General features: G+C 44.1%; 1 protein-coding gene across 9 annotated transcripts in view; it reads left to right on the top strand.

Annotated features, from left to right (window-relative positions):
- Positions 1-17,484, top strand: part of Nr5a2 (nuclear receptor subfamily 5 group A member 2) — a 133,886-nt gene that overhangs the window by 6,642 nt on the left and 109,760 nt on the right. For 3 of the 9 annotated variants that reach the window (XM_046464654.2, XM_046464664.2, XM_046464671.2), the window contains 4 exons: positions 5,574-5,711; positions 9,643-9,761; positions 11,278-11,419; positions 14,278-14,924. In XM_046464654.2, coding sequence (XP_046320610.1) covers positions 5,574-5,711; positions 9,643-9,761; positions 11,278-11,419; positions 14,278-14,924 — 1,046 coding nt within the window. The other 6 variants (XM_046464678.2, XM_046464688.2, XM_058586029.1 and 3 more) reach the window with 5 other exon arrangements.

Below are 17,484 nucleotides of genomic sequence, written 5' to 3'. Positions count from 1 at the left end.
TTTCAGTATGGTTGGATATAGTTGAGTAGTAGCCTAGAATAGTGCTAAGGATTAAATTCCTCGTCCAGATTGATGTCGAGGTGGGGTCGGGGGAGGGTCAAGGAGAGTGAAATTGCAAGTGTTCAACAAGTTTCACTAAGTACTGGTGGCCTGCTGGCGCCTGGATTGTCCCTTCCAGCGTCACTCAACTTTCTGGTTGGTCTCCAGGAATGGCTGGGAGTGATCCCGAGGATGGAGTCTCAGTTTTGAGCAACAGCTGGTTTAGCCTCCATGTCAGTTAGAGAGAGGAAGAGATCGATTCGATTGGCCCATCTGCCCGAGATTATTTCCTAAACCACATCCTTTCTCTAAACCAGATATCCCCTCGAAGATATCCCACTTGAAGGGCACTGGCTGTACCGAGGCTGGCGCGCTCGGATCCCTGGATTGGGGCCTCATGCTCCAAATAAAGGAAAGTGTAAAAGTTCTCCATTGAAGTCATTTTTTTATGCAAAGAGTCTCCAATTCCGATAATCCAGGCCAAACCCTCCCCCCCAAAAAACCAAAAAACCCTCCTTTCCTTCGGGGCTAGGGAGGGAGGTTGTTTGGGGGAAGAGATGGAGACGCTTGGGTCATCCATGTCATTGTTTCAGCTTTCATTTGCCTCCTCAGTAAAAACGAGGCATGATATATTAAGATACTGATTGTGACTCAATCTCCACTTGCCCACTACAGGCAGATTTTTTTTCCCCCCCAAAGGGTAGATTGTCTCTATGGGCAGCAATTTTACCTCCGGCACTAGAGATTGTTGACGATGTCTTGGTAATTTAACATACGCAATAGAAAGGGATTTTTTTTTTTTTCCCGCGGAGTACGCAAAGCTTTGGCCAGTTCGATACTCTACGGTAATTCACACAGCTGTACTGAAACTTAATCTGTTTCTTTTTAAAACAAAGCGCGCTGGGTGAAGGCGGGTGGAGCCTAGGGGCGGGGGCGTACAGCCCAGCCCCCAGAGCCCAGCACCAAACTCGGTTGAGTTCTTGCTGCATTTAATTTCTAAGGAAAGGCAAAAATGGCTTCTGTTGGTCTGAGTAGGAGGGGCGGAAAAATTAGGCAGAGGCCGAGTTTCTGTATGAAGACTGATAAGCTCGCTTCTCTTTTCCCTCGGGCTACCATGGCCCTGTAATGAAGACCTTTTGAAAACAATCTAGGTTCCTTCCGAGGGCTGAAAAGTAAATGCCTGGGACTAGAAAGGTAATTGTTCTGGTTTCTTAAAAACATCAAAAAAGTAGGAACGGAGAAGGAAACGTTAGAAATTGTTTGCAGGGATAAAAGTTTGCAAGTTTCTTATGAGGCTGAGTGGATCACGAAAGTCTTCATCTACCCAAGCGCGCGGGAAAGTGGTCTGTTTCCATGCCCCGGAAACTTGAACCGCTCAAGGAAATCTAGACAATTTATCCCACTGCAGCCTGCAGGGGTTCAGCTCGCAGGGCGGACTGACACTTCTCAGGTCAGGTCAAGGTCAGGCTATTCCAGACGTGGGCTCTGAAAACCCGCGGAAAGGTAGAGGCGGGGAGGTGAGCCGGCAGTTGCATCCTCGCGGGTGGGGAGCGCGAGACCTTTTCAGCTCCAGCCAGCTGGGTGAATGGGGCGCGCACGGCCCCGTAACGCCGAGCCTGGATAAAATATGCCAGGACTGCGCTTCTCAGGCTCATCAAGGCTGCGGGAGCCTCCCTGAGCCATCATCCTTTGTAATTGCAACCGTCAATCAACACTTTAAGACAAAGTCAGAACCAGGAAGGATGAGCCCAGGAGACCACTCTCGTAGGAAAGGAGGAGGAGTGGGGGAGGTGGAGGGAAAAAAGAGAAGTTTGCCAGAAGTTGGCAAAGGGAGTGGAGAGAAGAAATTGAGGACGCGCACAGTAGCTAAATCTGGAGGCATCTCAGGCCTGCAGGTTTCAGGTCTCTGGTCTCCGGCACAGGTTAAATGACCCACAGGAGGGAGGCCATGGTGAATCCCTAAGTGTGCTTCCACTAAGCGGCAGAGTGGCATTTGTTAAATATGTCCCTAGAGGAGGATGGGACCTGTCTGCCCGCCAGCGTTTGGTGTATGTCTGGGTCCGTATAGACCACCGCTGTCATCAGCATTTAGACCACACGGGTCCTGTACCATCCACTTCCCTCTTAACTGCCTCCCCTCCCCGCTGCCGCTAGCCTCTCCCATTCCCACTGCGTCCTCGAGAACCTAGAACCATCCCAAGAACCCGGTTGTAGACGCCTCGAATAGGCTCCTTCCCGTACAGCTCTCCTTCTTAGAGTGATCTAGGGGGCGCCGGACCCACACAAGGTCACAGAGCAAGAGGGTCCCCGGTTTCCTTGGGGTCCTCTGCCCAACGGAATTGAAGGGTCACGGGACCAGAATGAGTGTTCGGAAGGAGCAAGGGTGCACTTGGAGGTGCGTAAAGAGCTTGGCATGGCAGCCTGGTTCCGCCGCCCCTCCCCTTGCGTCTGCACCTAGGTCGGCGACCCTGCGGCCCACCCAAACTCCTTGAGGAGCGATCTGGGGAAAGGTGAGTGCGCCCTTGGATCTCTGACAAGAACCAACTCCAGTAGATTCCCGCCTCGAGTTTTGACGTCCCTCCGGGGGATCTGGAATAGCGCTGGCCCTAGAGAGCTTTTCCCACCTGGAGGTGGAGGCCTGCAATGCCCAGGGTTGCTGGGCTTTCGTGCTAGGAGTTCCCTTGGTTCTTAGTTTTCTCTCGGCTTGAGACGTCCAGCTCTTTCGGTGCTCCTTTGGTAGGCAGCTAAGCAGAAGGGTCTGCCTGGACTAGATCTTAAACACAGGGAGAAAACTCCTGAATCTTTCCTGTGTGATGCGGCTAAATTTTTAAAGGTCGAATTTCTTTTAATCCTCATCTGCAACCCCTATTCTCTCTCACCTCCCTCCCATTTTGCGAGGATTTTTCTTTCTTGTTAAGTCTTGCTATGGGAAGATAAATGGATGTCTGTTGGCTTTTTGCCACCATCGCTCTCAATCTTTGGGGGATATGGTGGGACAAACTTGGCCTCACTGGGTCAGCCCCAACCTCAAGTAATGGCAGGGTTTCCTTGCCTTCTGCAATCTAGCAGGTCCTATCCACCCTCTTTCAACATCTTTCCATTCTCTTTGTCCTTCTCCTGCTCTGTGAAGCAGAGGACTTTCCATCTCACACCCAATGCTGGAAGCTCCCATTTACCACCAAGAGTATGCAGTCCTGCATTCTTGCCAGGGTTATGTTTGGGAAAGTGTTGTGTAAGTGCCCACATAGGCTCTTTGAATTGCAGTGGGAGGAGGTTGATCTTAAGACTTTGAAATGCACTGATTTTCCAAGTTCACCTGAACTCCACACAGAGGAGGGCAAGCAATGGTTTGAGTCCTGAGACTCACTCCCTTTCTGAACTATGTAAGAATGTGTATTCTTAATTCACAGTGATGTCTTAAACAACTGGTAATACTGAAAATGTATTGACACTGTTACTTGATACTATCATAAAAATCTATGCTTCTTAGGGGTCACTAATTTTGGCAACTTTAGCCCACTTTCCCATACAAACTAATGGGCAAGACTTCCTAAGTTTGTTTCCATGAAACCTAAAGATAGTAGTAAAACTGAAATTTAAATAACTTAGACTCTGAATATATATCGAAAAGCAAAGTGGCAAACCAGTTCAGAAAGTTATTAGTATCTGAATTGCCAGGAATGGGGGATGAATAACTCACTTCATATAAGGTATAAATTGTGCACTAATAATTGGAATAATTTTAAATTCATCCAATATTAAACGGGGCAGTTTGTGTGATCCTTGTGCCATTTAAATAGAATAAATTCAGATCTTTTGAGATTCAAATTCACCCCCTTGTGGGTGGACTCTGATAATTACCCAGTTGCACAGCAGACTTTGAATATGAGGCTTTTCGAATTCAGTCAGGAGGCTGGAAGGAATGTTTTTCATCTTGTTGGGATGAGATCTGAAAACTTTGAAGATGTGGCTGGGCTGGTGGCCGAAGAGCTTGCATAACAGATGGTTCTTTAAAACTTTTTTTAAAAAAATGTTGAGCCTCTGGGCCTCATGTGGATCAGTCCCAGCAAAGAGACGCTAGAATGAAAAGGGAGAGCCAGGAGTGATCTTTGCATTCTATATGGAAGCACTAAAGCTAGGAAGTCTGTCACCAAGATAATCTTGGGCTGGGTGGAGGACCTTTTGTAAGTGGGGAAGAGACTGGAGAGCAGAGTGGGGAAACAGGGGTGGCTGCCCCTTCCTCTTATTCCCGGCAATTGAGTGAAACCCCAGGGTCATGGGTAAATCCTCAGTAAGCCCCGGCCCTCGCGCTCTTCAGGGCTAGGGGGATCCATGGTGTGGCCTCTCCACTGACCGAGTGCTGTGGGGGAAATGAAGCTGGGAGACCGACTCTGCATTTGAGAAGGTCTGGTGAGTTCAACCTGCCTTTTCTTCTTTAGGTATTTTAAACGGTTGTTAAACTTCTTTGCTCTTCACCGGCCCTACAAGCCAAGGCATGCACCTACACCCACCCACACCGGCCCCCCGCCACCACACACACACACACACACACACACACACACACTCCATCCCCTCTCCTCGCTTTCCCTCAGCTCTTGGAAATCGCCTCCCGGGTTTCTGATCCATCGCTCCGGCGCTCAGACAGAGGTCGCTTCTCACTAGCTCTGAGACCCAGCAGCATTTACATCCCCCCGCCCCGGGCCAGGGTGGAGTGGGAGTGGGCTAAGGCGGGGTGAAGAGGTTGGGGCAGGCGAAGGGACTGGAGCATCCTCATTGGCTGGCGGTTAGTGTCCGACCTGAGTCCGGAACCCGCGTCCCCATTCACTGTCTTCACCCCTTACCCCAATCCAATCTCCCACCCCCCACCCCCGCCACCCGGGCCCTACTTACCTCCCGTCTCCTCGCCTGTCCCCTTTCCTTCCCAGCACCGTCACCCTCGGGGCTGGAAGGGGCTGCTCTCCGATACGCGAGAGAAGTCCACGAGGCAGGAGAGGGAGGTTGGAACTTAACTCCGCACTTGTGATAGGGAGCGAGGGGGAGGCAGAAAGAGATAGGGGGAAGGGGCGGAGAGGCGAGGAGAGCCGAGAGGAGGCAGGAGAGAAGTGAGGCGAGAGAAAGAGAGAGAGAGACCCCTGCCGATCCTGAGCCAGAGGGCGGGCGGAGGGAGGGGAAGGAGTCGCCCGAGCCGTCCGGGAGCAGAGGCAGCGGCTCCGTGGCGGCGGCAGTGGCAGCCCGGCGGCCGCCTAGCTGCCCTCTGGGAGCTCGGCGCTTCGCGGATCCTTGCCCCGGGCAGCTGCTCCCTGGCCGCGCGGAGCCAGGGCACCCGGACGCAGTCTTCTCTTCGTCGCGTAAACCTGACCTCCTCGCAGCTCCGGGGCGGCTCCGGGGCTGCGAGATAGGACAGGGCTCCGAGGTCCTGCCGGGCAGCTCGGGAGGAGGCGGAGGCACGCTCCGGCGAGCGGGTGGGTGAGCGGGCATCCTGGTAGCCCCTTCCCTCTTTCCGCCGGAGTTGAATCTGTGCTGCCCGTGTCCAGGTGCTGGGCTTCCGGACCGATACCGACTCCCCATTCCCGCCCTCGGCCGCCTTGTCATGCTGCCCAAAGTGGAGACGGAAGCCCTGGGACTGGCTCGATCGCATGGGGAACAGGGGCAGATGCCGGAAAACATGCAAGGTAAGGAGGCGCCGCGTAGCTCGAGGGCTCCGGTGGCTTCTCCACCCTCAGGCTAGCTTTGTGGGCTTCAGCCTCCCGCCCGGCGCCGGCCCTGGAGCAGCGGGGCTAGGGACTCCAAGCCTGTAGCCACAGGCTGCGGGGCGGCGCGCGGGCATCAGGATCCCTCCTCAGGTGCAGACATAAAAGTTTATGGCTCTTGAACAATGCGGGCAGAGCTTTGACAATCGATGTCTAATTGGTCGCTTCTGATTAAGAGGATTCGAGCTCTACGGTAACTCGAGCGGCGGGCAGCTCGAGGCTGAAGGTACTTTAGAATAATAAGATCGTTCTGAGAAATGGAATGTGTTATTGGACATTCGAGCAGATTCTCGGTATTGCGGTGTACTTTGATAATCCGTCTGGAGGGAGAAGACTGCAGAAAGAGAAGGCGGTCGCGGAAAAGCTGTGCAAGCGGTGTCTGTGAGCACCCCCTGCCAAGCCCAGGCTGACCCCAGGGGCGGCTTGGGTTTGGACAACTTCAAAACTGTTGGCAGAACTTAAGAAAATCAAAGTTACACCATCCTTCCCTAGTAGGGTAGTACCGAGTTGAGGGGAGTAGGGAGATATGGTTTGTTTATTGCCCTCTCATCCATTCAAGAGCTGAGATTATAGAAATCCCATTTGTTTTTTGAGCTCTTGATTGCTAACAACAATAACAGAAAAAAAAAAATCTCAATGGCTACATTTTCTCCACATTCCAAAATAGCAGCTTCAGATCTGGCTTGCATTAAGTAAGCCCTTCAGAAGTTTATAGCATTTGCTCTGGGCCGGGGAGGGAACAATGCTAGGAAAAGTCACCGGTGTTCTTCCATCCTCGCCCCTTCCAGAGCGCAGGATACGTGGGCCGCCGGCCTGTGATCCCGGGACGCTTCCTGCCATCCCCTTGAGCGAACTTGAAAGGGCCGGGGAGGTGTTGAGAAGAGTTCAGGGCTGGTTGCTCTGCGGTGCGGGGTAGGCAGTTTGCCCCGGACGCTCTGGTAGGGAAACCTGACGTCGCCCCATTGCAAAGGGAAAAGGAGGTGGCAGGAGGGCGTGCAACGTGCTGGTAGGGTCATTTATTCCCTGGGTGAACCCGGGGTCTCTCCAAGCCTTCAGTGAGGGCTGTGGAAGTCTCCGGGGACTGAAGCCCCGGAGACTAACTGGGTTTGGCTGCAGCGGGAACCCCGTTGGCCCAAAGAGGCGTTTCTTCCCGACACCTGAGATTCCACCAAAGTGTGGCTTAGGGGAAGCAGCGCTGGAAGCTGTACCGGTTTCCTTCGGCCGACCGCCTGGCAGAGGGTCTGCACTTTCGGCCACCGGCTGAGACCAGCGGGGATTCTTGGGTCCGAAAGGAAAGTTGCTGCTTCCCGTTCCGGCGCGGAGGGACTCCGGGAAGGCAGCTCCGGGAGACGCTGGAGCTAGGAGTGGGGAGGGACGACAGCTTATTTGGAAGGGAGAGGAGAGAGATGCCAAGGTTACATTTTCTTTGTAAAAGTTCGAAAGGGATCTTCATGACACTACTTACTGTTTTCAATCAGAATAAGCTTGTCCTGTGCCCAGGGCTCAGGAGATTCGGCCCGCCGCTTGCTTAGCCCTGGGTTCAAAAGCAGCGTGGGAAGTTTCTGGGCACGACTTTCCCTGGGACTCGCGGCCTGTGTGTCGGGCGGTGCCTGAGGGTCTCTGATCGTGCTTCTTACGGTCCTAGTCGGGGTCACATCCTAGTCCGACCTGTGCTGGAGTCCAGAGAGGGGATCCGCTACCGGGTTCTCTGCGCAGCTCTTCCAACTTCGCGCGCCTCTCTGAGGCCACAGCTTCCCAAGACCCTGCGGGTCCCCTCTCCTTTCTTCAGACTGAGACTCGGGAAAGTGCGGGGATTTCTTGGCCCGGGTGCATTCGGTCTTCCCAACGCCTACTTGGGCTGTGTACCAGGGTACCTGAAAGATGCCTCGGCCTCTCACTATGACTTCTGTCTCCCCACCCGAATCTCTCTGGATTTTCCCAGAGGATCCCAACCCCAGACCTCAAGTCTTTGGGGTGATGGATTCCCTCGGTGAACCCAGAGTCTCTCAGAAAGTGGTTGCTTCTCTGAGCCCCTTACGTGTGAAGTAAGAGAGTACTTTGTTGGGGAAGAAGGGAGTTAGAAAAGAATACACTTGGTAAAGTACTCGTTTTCCCTTCCCTACAAAAACATGCTTTGAGACTGTAGTCGCCAGTTTTCTGGGGCACCATAAAAGTTTAGGTTTAAAGGAACTTAAACCCTCAGGTCACCAAACTCTAGGGACTTTCTAGGGGCTAGGATTCAGACCAGCATTGCTCCGAGAACTGCGCTCAGCATCTCTGTTTCCCTGTCATGGATCCCAGAATACTGCCTTTGGGGGAGCCTTTTTCCTCCGAACTATCCTAAACTTTGATTTTGAGCCTGAGCCCCCGGCTCAGGATTCTGTCTTGGAAGAGACACATCTCTATAGGTCTGCGTTCGGGCCTCAGCTTGCAAAGTGACCCCCACCCCTAGCCCAAACACCAACCCGACCGCCCTTTGAGACCCTGAAAAGCTGGAGAGAAAAAAATAACAATTTTAAAAAGAATAAGTCATCGCAGGAGGCCACTATGGTGATTTGTATTGCTGGGTACTTTAGCTGTGGAGCAGACGCGATTTCTCTTTCCTGCTTTGTAAACAAATCAGAGGAAACTTCTGCCTGGCGGTGGGCACCCCCCCCCACTCCGCCCCCGCAATGCCACTGATTAACTTAAAACAAACTTGCCTTGATGTTTGTGCGCCATTGAGTAGCAGAAGGTTGAGCAAGGGGTGAGAGAGAGGGTGCCCCTGGAAAGTGCGCGCGGTGGCAGTTCTGTGCAGACCTGTCCCTCGCCCTAGGTGCCCGCCCACCAGCACTCTGGGACTTGACCCGCGCAAATGCGGAGTCTCAGGGAGGGACAGGATCAGGTACTTCTTGGGGTCTCCAAGCCACTGTCCTTTATGCGCATAGTTTATTTTTTTTGGTGCATAGATGCCTTGGCTGGTTAGCCGTCCCCAGCAAGGCGATCAGCCGATCCCGGCATTGAGCTGTCGCGACGCCTGATTTCTGATTAACAGGGAGATCTTGAGGTGTTTGTATTTTGATGATGATCAGAAACGTGAAGTTCATTACAGGGCACAGGTACTTTGCGAGGAAACAAACCTTTGTGTGTTTCTTCTGATTTTTCTCCCGTCTGGTGTCCTCTCTTTTCTTTTTCCTTCTTTTTATATTCACAGGATATTTTCAAACGTAAGGAGATGGAAATATTCAGAACTGAAGTCAATACAGAACTGAATGTTTCGATTTATCTAACAGATCTGAACATTGGGAGCCGCCGGCTGTTTGTAAAAGTGGGGCTGCTCCCGAGAAGGTTTCTAGGGTTTCAGTTTCCTCTGTGAAACAACGTTTGTAAATTGGTGTTACTATCCTTACAAGCAAGGTAGACCTTCAGGAAACTACTTTAAGAGTTGGGGAGTAATGTGTGTTGTGTTGTTTCTCTCTCTTGGGTACAGGTGACATTTTGGAACTTAACTTTGCCGAGATTTAAAAGAAGTTCTAGGTGGTTACTTTATGCGATTCATGTTTCCATTCTGATCTGTTGCTTAGCAGAAGTTATGAGACTTGTTCAACAATGGTCACTTTAGAATGTTAACAAAATAAGTTGGAATTACTTTTAAACTTTAAAATATGAAGTGCATCTTCATTGATGCTCAAAGATTTTTTACTTGAAGTGTGCAAAATTATTTTTTCAGTACTACCTGGGTAAAAATTATTTTTATTTTATATTTTACCTGGTGATTGCCCACCAATCACCAAAAGTGCTTCTCCTTGCAGGATTAAAACCTATGCAATAAATTAATTGGATATGTGTGTACATTTCTCTTCTTGTGTTTCAGTGTCTCAGTTTAAAATGGTGAATTACTCCTATGATGAAGATCTCGAAGAGCTTTGTCCTGTGTGTGGAGATAAAGTGTCTGGGTACCATTACGGGCTTCTCACCTGTGAGAGTTGCAAGGTTTGCTCATAAGTTGCTATCTAAAAAAAATATAATGTTCAAAACCAAAATAAACCATTGAATTACTTTTTAAAGCTAAATTCAGACTGCTTTTTTTTTACTCAAAAATGAGAGAGTTAAGTCTTACGGAGATGATTCTTAGAAATATGTGTCTGATTTAGTTCAAAAAGGCAAAGAAATTTATGCTGTTTAGAAAACTTTTCCAGTCTCATGGCCTTAAAATATTTTATTGGAATAAAGTGATGTAGCTGTAGAAAGGTTTCCATTTCTAACAGTCCTAAATATTGATTTTGCTTGACTTATATATATTTAAAGCATCCCTGTTCTTGAAAGGGAACATGACAAAGTATTTCCCAAATACATTTTAACTTCAGAGTATTCTGTGCTACAAGTCTGAGCATTTTTTATCCACAGCTATAAAAGTCTAAATTCCCACTGCATGATTTCATCCTGGTTTATTTCAAAAAATTATTTTAATATGTTTTTTTAAACTTATACTTTAAACAGCAAGAAACCAGATTTTAGTTTCTAATAATTTCATTAATGTATCATGTGACCTATTTAAATGCAAGGAATTTGAATATGCAAAACTTACTCTTGTTACTAATCATGTCAATAATACATTAAGAATTTATGTTAGACTTTCTAATACAATTCTAATAAATTCAGTATTCCTTATTTTTTCGACATTTTTTTGATTTGAAAACAGTACAATTACTTAAACCATTGCCAGGAAAATTCCTTCATTCACTAACAAGGTATGCTTGTTTCTCTTTATAGCTAGTAAGAAAAACAAGAGTTCTATTTTAATAAAAGCCGTTGTTCTATTGTAAAGCTACAAATTTTATTCTTGATTAATTTTTTGAGTGAAATATAAGGAAAACATGAGCTGCTTTCTCCAATTTAGTGCTGTGACATGCTTCTTTCCATGAGTTTCATCTTTTTCTTAAATAGCGCTCATGCTTGAATGTATTCCAGGGAAATTATGACCATTTTCCCATTTTAAATCTCTTTAAATCCTTTTGCTTTTAACTATTCACTGTTGACATTTGTAAGAGATCTGAGGTGTTTTGCTAGTCAGTTTTTCCTCTGGCATTTTGCAATGGTTTGTCACTGAAATTGTATCAGACTACTTGAAAAACAATGCAAATCTCCATGAGGACCTCTGTCTGGAGTATCAGGGTTAATAGGGAAAACAGGTTTAAAAAAAAAAAAAATCACTGGTTGATATAGAGTGTATTTTTTTCTGACTGTTGGGATGAAATGATGTGGAAGCCAAATCTCCCCCAGATTTGATGTAATTCTTCAGGAATATAACTCTGAGGCCAGATAAATCACTATGGCCTGGCACTATTTTGGAGGGTTGATCTTGCTGAAATGTAAAATAAACCACAGAACCACATAAGGGCTCAAGTGGTACAATGAAAAGATTTAATGGTGATTTCCTTAAAATGAAACAATGGAAGAGACGGGTATTAGATTTATAATACGTCTCACTATTTTCTCTGTCTTATAGGGATTTTTTAAGCGAACAGTCCAAAATAATAAAAGGTACACATGTATAGAAAACCAGAACTGCCAAATTGACAAAACACAGAGAAAACGTTGTCCTTACTGTCGATTTCAAAAATGTCTAAGTGTTGGAATGAAGCTAGAAGGTAAGATTCTTCTAAAGACTACTGCCTGTTTAAAGTCTCCAAGGACATGGACTTTAAAACAGCATTGTACTTATGCTATGGTAACAGTATTTTCCCAGTCCTTTAACACTACAGCCATAAAGTAAGATCTTTTTATGTTTTGTCTGCAGAATAGTGTGTCTCATTTAAACATGGTGACATCTAAAAGGAAAAGAATTTAAATATCAAAGTTGTCCCTTCCTTTTAGTTTGGGGAACAGATCAAAAGTCAGGTTAATTGATAACAAGACTAAAAGGATCCATCTGAGAACAAATAAAATTAATTTGCCAAAATATCCTTTAAGTTTTCAAATCAGGATGTCCTGGGAAAAGTTTTGATTTAAATCGTTTTTTTTTTGTTTTGTTTTTTTTTAAATAGGTGTGCTTATCACAATTGTCCCTGTTAATTTCATGATTCTTGAGCCTTGAATTGTGAAAAGGAATTTCTCAGGTAGAATTTCATTTTTTTTTTTTTTTAACCACAGATTGAACCCAGGGGCACTTAACCACTGAGCCACATCCCAGCCCTTTTTATTTTTTATTTTGAGACAGGGTCTCACTAAGTTGCTGAGGCCAGCCTTGGCCTTCCAAGCTGCTGGAAGGCCTGCGCCACAGCGTCCGGCTAGAGTTTTATTTTTTATAGTGTAGAAATGCACATTTTTACATTGACTGAATCTGCAAAATAAAATAATTGAGAAGCAAAAACATGAAAAAGAATGAGTGATTAAATCAGTTACAATGGTTTGACAAGAACAAGACAACCATTCCCCCAAAGCCACACTAAACCTTGTTGAAAGAGCAAAACCGTTCCATGTTCAGATTGGCAGGCAGTGAAGTTAATATGTGACTGCTGTAAATAATTTGTAGTTCATGGACTGCTATGGTGTGCTGCTATTCTCCAGCCTTTGACCCACTGGCTTTCCACAGATTAAATATACTGCAAATAAAATAATAACAATGTCACTAATGGTGCTAGATACAAGAGTGCATTTTATTTGATCAATGAGGCATGAGCTATATTTATTTGGAGCTTTCTCCTTACGTGGAACTCATACTTGATAGAAGTACTAAAAAACTAATAACAGTCATTCTAAGAAATGTGCCAAATTGCTAACAGATTCCTTCAAATAGAATTAGTCACTTTGGTTGTTATAAGAACTGTTAAGTCAGTACTGCTTTAAAGAAGAAATGGAGAAAGGAAGTAATTGATGCTCATTAATTTTCTTATCACCAATCACTTTATTATTTAACCAAATAACAGAATATTATGGAAAGTGGTTATCATGGTGTGTGACTGAGAAGAAAAAAATGTTAAAAAGTCAATGCTGTGATTTCATATGATTTTTTTTTTCCAACAAAAGAAAGAAGGTTGTATTTCTTTACCTTGAAAATTATGCTTTCTTAATTGTAGTAAGTCATGTGGGGTACATGCTCATACTTCCCTTAACAGTGGTCTGAAACAATTGAATATTCAATAAATTATCATCCAGATGAAAAACTCTTTTATGATCTTCTGCAGTATTCTGGATACCTAGAATTCACAATAAATTTTTAATGTGATACTAATCCTAAGATAAAAAGCTCAAAAACTTAACCTCCAGCAATTTCAGTGTGTCACAAGCTGTCAGAGGTCTCTGGTTTCTATCTAATTGCCATTGGCCACTATGGGCTTGGAGAGAGCTGCTAACTAACTTATTAGGCATGGCCCCAGACTCCACACACCATTGTGACAGAACAGCCTCTGGACCACTTTTGAAAGGAATTTGCTTTAATTATGTCCAACTCTGCTTAAATTAAAAGCAATAACTGGTGGTTACTGATGTGCACTTATCAAGTTGAGGTAAAAATAAATTTCCCAAGAAAAGCATGTACTCAATCCTTTTACAACAAAATAGCCAAAATGACTGAGAAGGAGGAAGATATCCTAAGGCAAAATATTCACAATTTAATCCAGAAATGGGGTGTTTGATTTATTTTTCTCTGAGAAAACAAAACAAAAAGGAATTTGGGTTTCCATAGAGAATCACTGGCATAATAGAAATTAATGCTTCCAGTAGAAAGATTGATGCTCTTAGAAATATGAAATAATCCCTATGTGTAGCAAAAAAACAATTATTAAAATTTCTTCAGTTCTCAAAAGGGTTACTATGTCTATGTATCCAAGATTTTTAATTTACTGAGCATTGAATCCTGGAGCGCTTTATCACTGAGCTATAACCCCAGCCCTTTTTAATCTTATTTTATTCTATTTTTTATTACTTGGAATTGAAACCTGGGGTGCTTAACCACTGAGCCACATCCCCAACCCTTTTTGTATTTTGTTTAGAGACCGGGTCTCACTGAGTTTGCTGAGACTGGTTTCGAATTTGTAATCCTCCTGCCTTAGCCTCCTAAATCAGCGGGATTACAATTTTGTATCACTGTGCCCAGCTTATTGTCAGTCTTTATACCATTATTCAATGCATTTATCAGGGTTTTTTTCAATGATAAATGACACTTAGAGGGCTGGGGTTGTGGCTCAAAGGTAGAACACTCGCCTAGCATGTGTGAGGCACTGGGTTCGATCCTTAGCACCACATGAAAATAAAGATATTGTATCCACCTATAATTAAAAAATAAATATTAAAAAAGAGTAAGCAATTCATAAATAAAGAGGACATGGTGTTTTTGTTTTTGTTTTTCCTTGGAATTCTTGTGAGCTATTATAATGAAAACAGCCACACAAAACATTTATGGTTCATTTTCAACATTTCTAAGTGTAGATATCCTGGAGAATGCTAATAATTTTCATCTTATATACACGCTCCCCCACCTTTTTTTTTTTTTTTGCTCCCCCAACAGCGGTAAGGGCTGATCGAATGCGTGGAGGAAGGAATAAGTTTGGACCAATGTACAAGAGAGATAGGGCCCTGAAGCAACAGAAAAAAGCCCTCATCCGAGCCAATGGACTTAAACTGGAAGCCATGTCTCAGGTGATCCAAGCGATGCCCTCTGACCTGACCATCTCTTCTGCCATTCAGAACATCCATTCTGCCTCCAAAGGCCTACCTCTGAACCATGCTGCCTTGCCTCCTACAGACTATGACAGAAGTCCCTTTGTAACATCCCCCATTAGCATGACAATGCCACCTCATGGCAGCCTGCAAGGTTACCAAGCATATGGCCACTTTCCTAGCCGGGCCATCAAGTCTGAGTACCCAGATCCCTACACCAGCTCACCTGAGTCAATAATGGGCTATTCCTATATGGATAGTTACCAGACAAGCTCCCCGGCAAGCATTCCACACCTGATACTGGAACTTTTGAAGTGTGAGCCTGATGAGCCTCAAGTTCAAGCCAAAATCATGACCTATTTGCAGCAAGAGCAGGCTAACCGAAGCAAGCACGAAAAGCTGAGCACATTTGGGCTGATGTGCAAAATGGCGGATCAAACCCTCTTCTCCATTGTTGAGTGGGCCAGGAGTAGTATCTTCTTCAGAGAACTTAAGGTATGCCCTCTGCTCTCACAACTCAATATCCCTTCCAAGGGAGACCTAACTCTATTCCCAATGAATATATTCTTGGGGCTGAAAGTACTTTTTCCTTTTCTTCTTTGGGTGATTTGAAGTAGTTATATTTTATAACTGTGTTTTAGGACTATTTATTGTAGCTTAACTTTAGGACTATTTATTGCATTGAATAATGGTATAAAGACTGACAATAAGCTGGGCACAGTGGTACACAATTGTAATTATTCTGTGTAGCTCTTAATTGGGGTGAATGACTTTTAACATAAAATATAGGAAACTTAGTTTTTTTCTGTATACCATAATATGTTTATTCCCTCTATCTCAGATAGTTTGTGGCTAAAAAATTTTAATGTTGGCTAAAGATGTTAATGTCAAGTGGTGCCTAGTATACTGTTTTTTTTAAGTTACCCCATTATGAACTATATTATAATGGTGTTATCTTGAAAGTAGCTTTCAAAGGAAAAAATGCCAACATTTAGTTGTGTTTAGAACCTAAAGAATGCAAATGTGATACCACTGGTTATACTACCAAGTAGGTATTTACTACCTGTTTACCTTGACATTAGGTTAGTAAAGCCTTTGTTTTCGGAGCAGATTCCAATAGGATGTTTACTGCCATTGGATGGGGAATGAGCTAATGATGATTGCTAGCCTATGTGTCCCAGGTTTTAGTTCTCAGAATGTATGTCTGCTGCTGATTTTAATGGATTGGTACATTGTAAACATAGTACTTGTTTGCATAAGGATCTATGTTTAACTACATGATTATTTTATTTCCTGAAACTAAAGACCGAATTAATGTGGTAAAGTCACTTAGAAGTTTGGAGTCTGAATCTGGTGGCTAGGGGTTTCATTTCTGATTTTAAAGAGAACCCTGGATTTGATTTTTCAGTATATTCTATTATGAAATCAACGTCTTCCTTTTGCTGTCGTGAGAGATGTGGCTGCTAAATACCTGTGGCTTCTGATTACCTGAGGCATTGGAAATTTAAAAATCTCTGAGAGTAGAGAGAAAAAGATGATTTTTTTTATTTGAAGAGTTACTGTTAAAAATGGTCTGTGCAGACAGAAGGACTACGGGATGTGGAAATTATTTGCAAATGGAAAATAATGTTTTTCATAGAAGTCTTAAAGTACCGTCGTTTGCACATGGAAACAAAAAAGTTATCTGAATGGATCTAATAAAATATCTCTAGCATGCTGTTAAAAGATGCTGGATATTTTCACATCCTTAATTGCTAGACTGAAAGACAGCTGAGATACCAGGCTACTGAGGGCAAGCAGAAAGCATCGAGTTCTCACCATCGGGCCAGATATTTCTGAGTATGTAGTGTTTTCAGCTGTTCTACATCAGCAGAGCGGTCTTCATTAAAAAAAACAACAACAACAACAATAAAAACAGCTTTCCTGGTGTTCAGACATTCACCACCATGTCCTTAGAAGAGCAGGTGAGGTGATGAAAATAATTCCAAATACATCTGAAAGATTAGGTGACATAAAAACCATGAAAGCACAGCCTTTGCAATCAGATAGACTTGATCTGAATTAATAACCATGTCTTCATGGGCATCGTCCATCTCTGAGCCTTAGTGTTCTCATCTGTAAAGTTGTGAACATGGCGTCTATGGAATAGTAGAAAATAATAGATGTTACTTGGAGGAGGGTTTGCAAGGAAAAAATGAGAATTTATAGGTAAAGTACCCTAATCCTGGGAGTTTGGCATATACTACCTACTCAGTAAAGTGGTACATTTTAAAAGTTAATTGTTGCATGAAAAGTCAAGTTCTTTGTGTAATACGGGCTTATTCAGGCAAGAAAACAAGCAGTGTAGTGTCTTAGTATGACAGTGGGAAATAATATTGCCAAGTATTACAGCATCATATAATTGTATCATAATTAACAGTCATTAATCAATATAAATTAAGGAGGGCCGGGACTGTAGCCCAGTGGCAGAGTGCTTGCCTAGTATGAGGTACTGGATTTGATCCTTATCATTACATAAAAATAAACAAATAAAATAAAGGCATTCTGTCCATCTACAACCACAAAATAAATAAATAAAAATTTATATATATATATATATATATATAAAAATTAAGGACTAAAATTTGATAAGCACTAAGTTGGGTATAAGATTAAGTCAACAAGGAAAAGGAAAATGTTTAAAGGAGTATAAGATTAATACAAAGTTTGATAGAATAAAATATTTCCTCTTAGAGTTGCAATATTTCCATAGTTATTTTGTTTTTAAAACAAAGACAGTAAAGATAACATTTCACAAATCAATGAGGAAATAAATAAAAATTATTTGCATGTGAAAAAAGAGATTTACATAGTGAACATAGCTAGCTAGCCACAGATAGGACTTCAAGAAAGCTGAGGATATATTCCTTTTCTCTAATTTTCCTCCTTCTGCAGCTGAATTCTATGAAATTCTTTTATATGGCATGAGATTAAATATTTGGCTAAAACATAAATGCCTATGGGAGCAGAGGCTCTTAAAGAACTGTCAGTCATTTTTCCTTTATTTTTAAAATGG

This window comes from Marmota monax, unplaced genomic scaffold, assembly GCF_021218885.2.
Source record: "Marmota monax isolate L192 unplaced genomic scaffold, Marmota_monax_Labrador192_F-V1.1 WCK01_AAM20220418_F8-fsc00099, whole genome shotgun sequence".
NCBI lineage: Eukaryota > Metazoa > Chordata > Mammalia > Rodentia > Sciuridae > Marmota > Marmota monax.
Note: the sequence above shows the minus strand (reverse complement) of the source record. Positions and strands in the feature narration are given on the sequence as shown.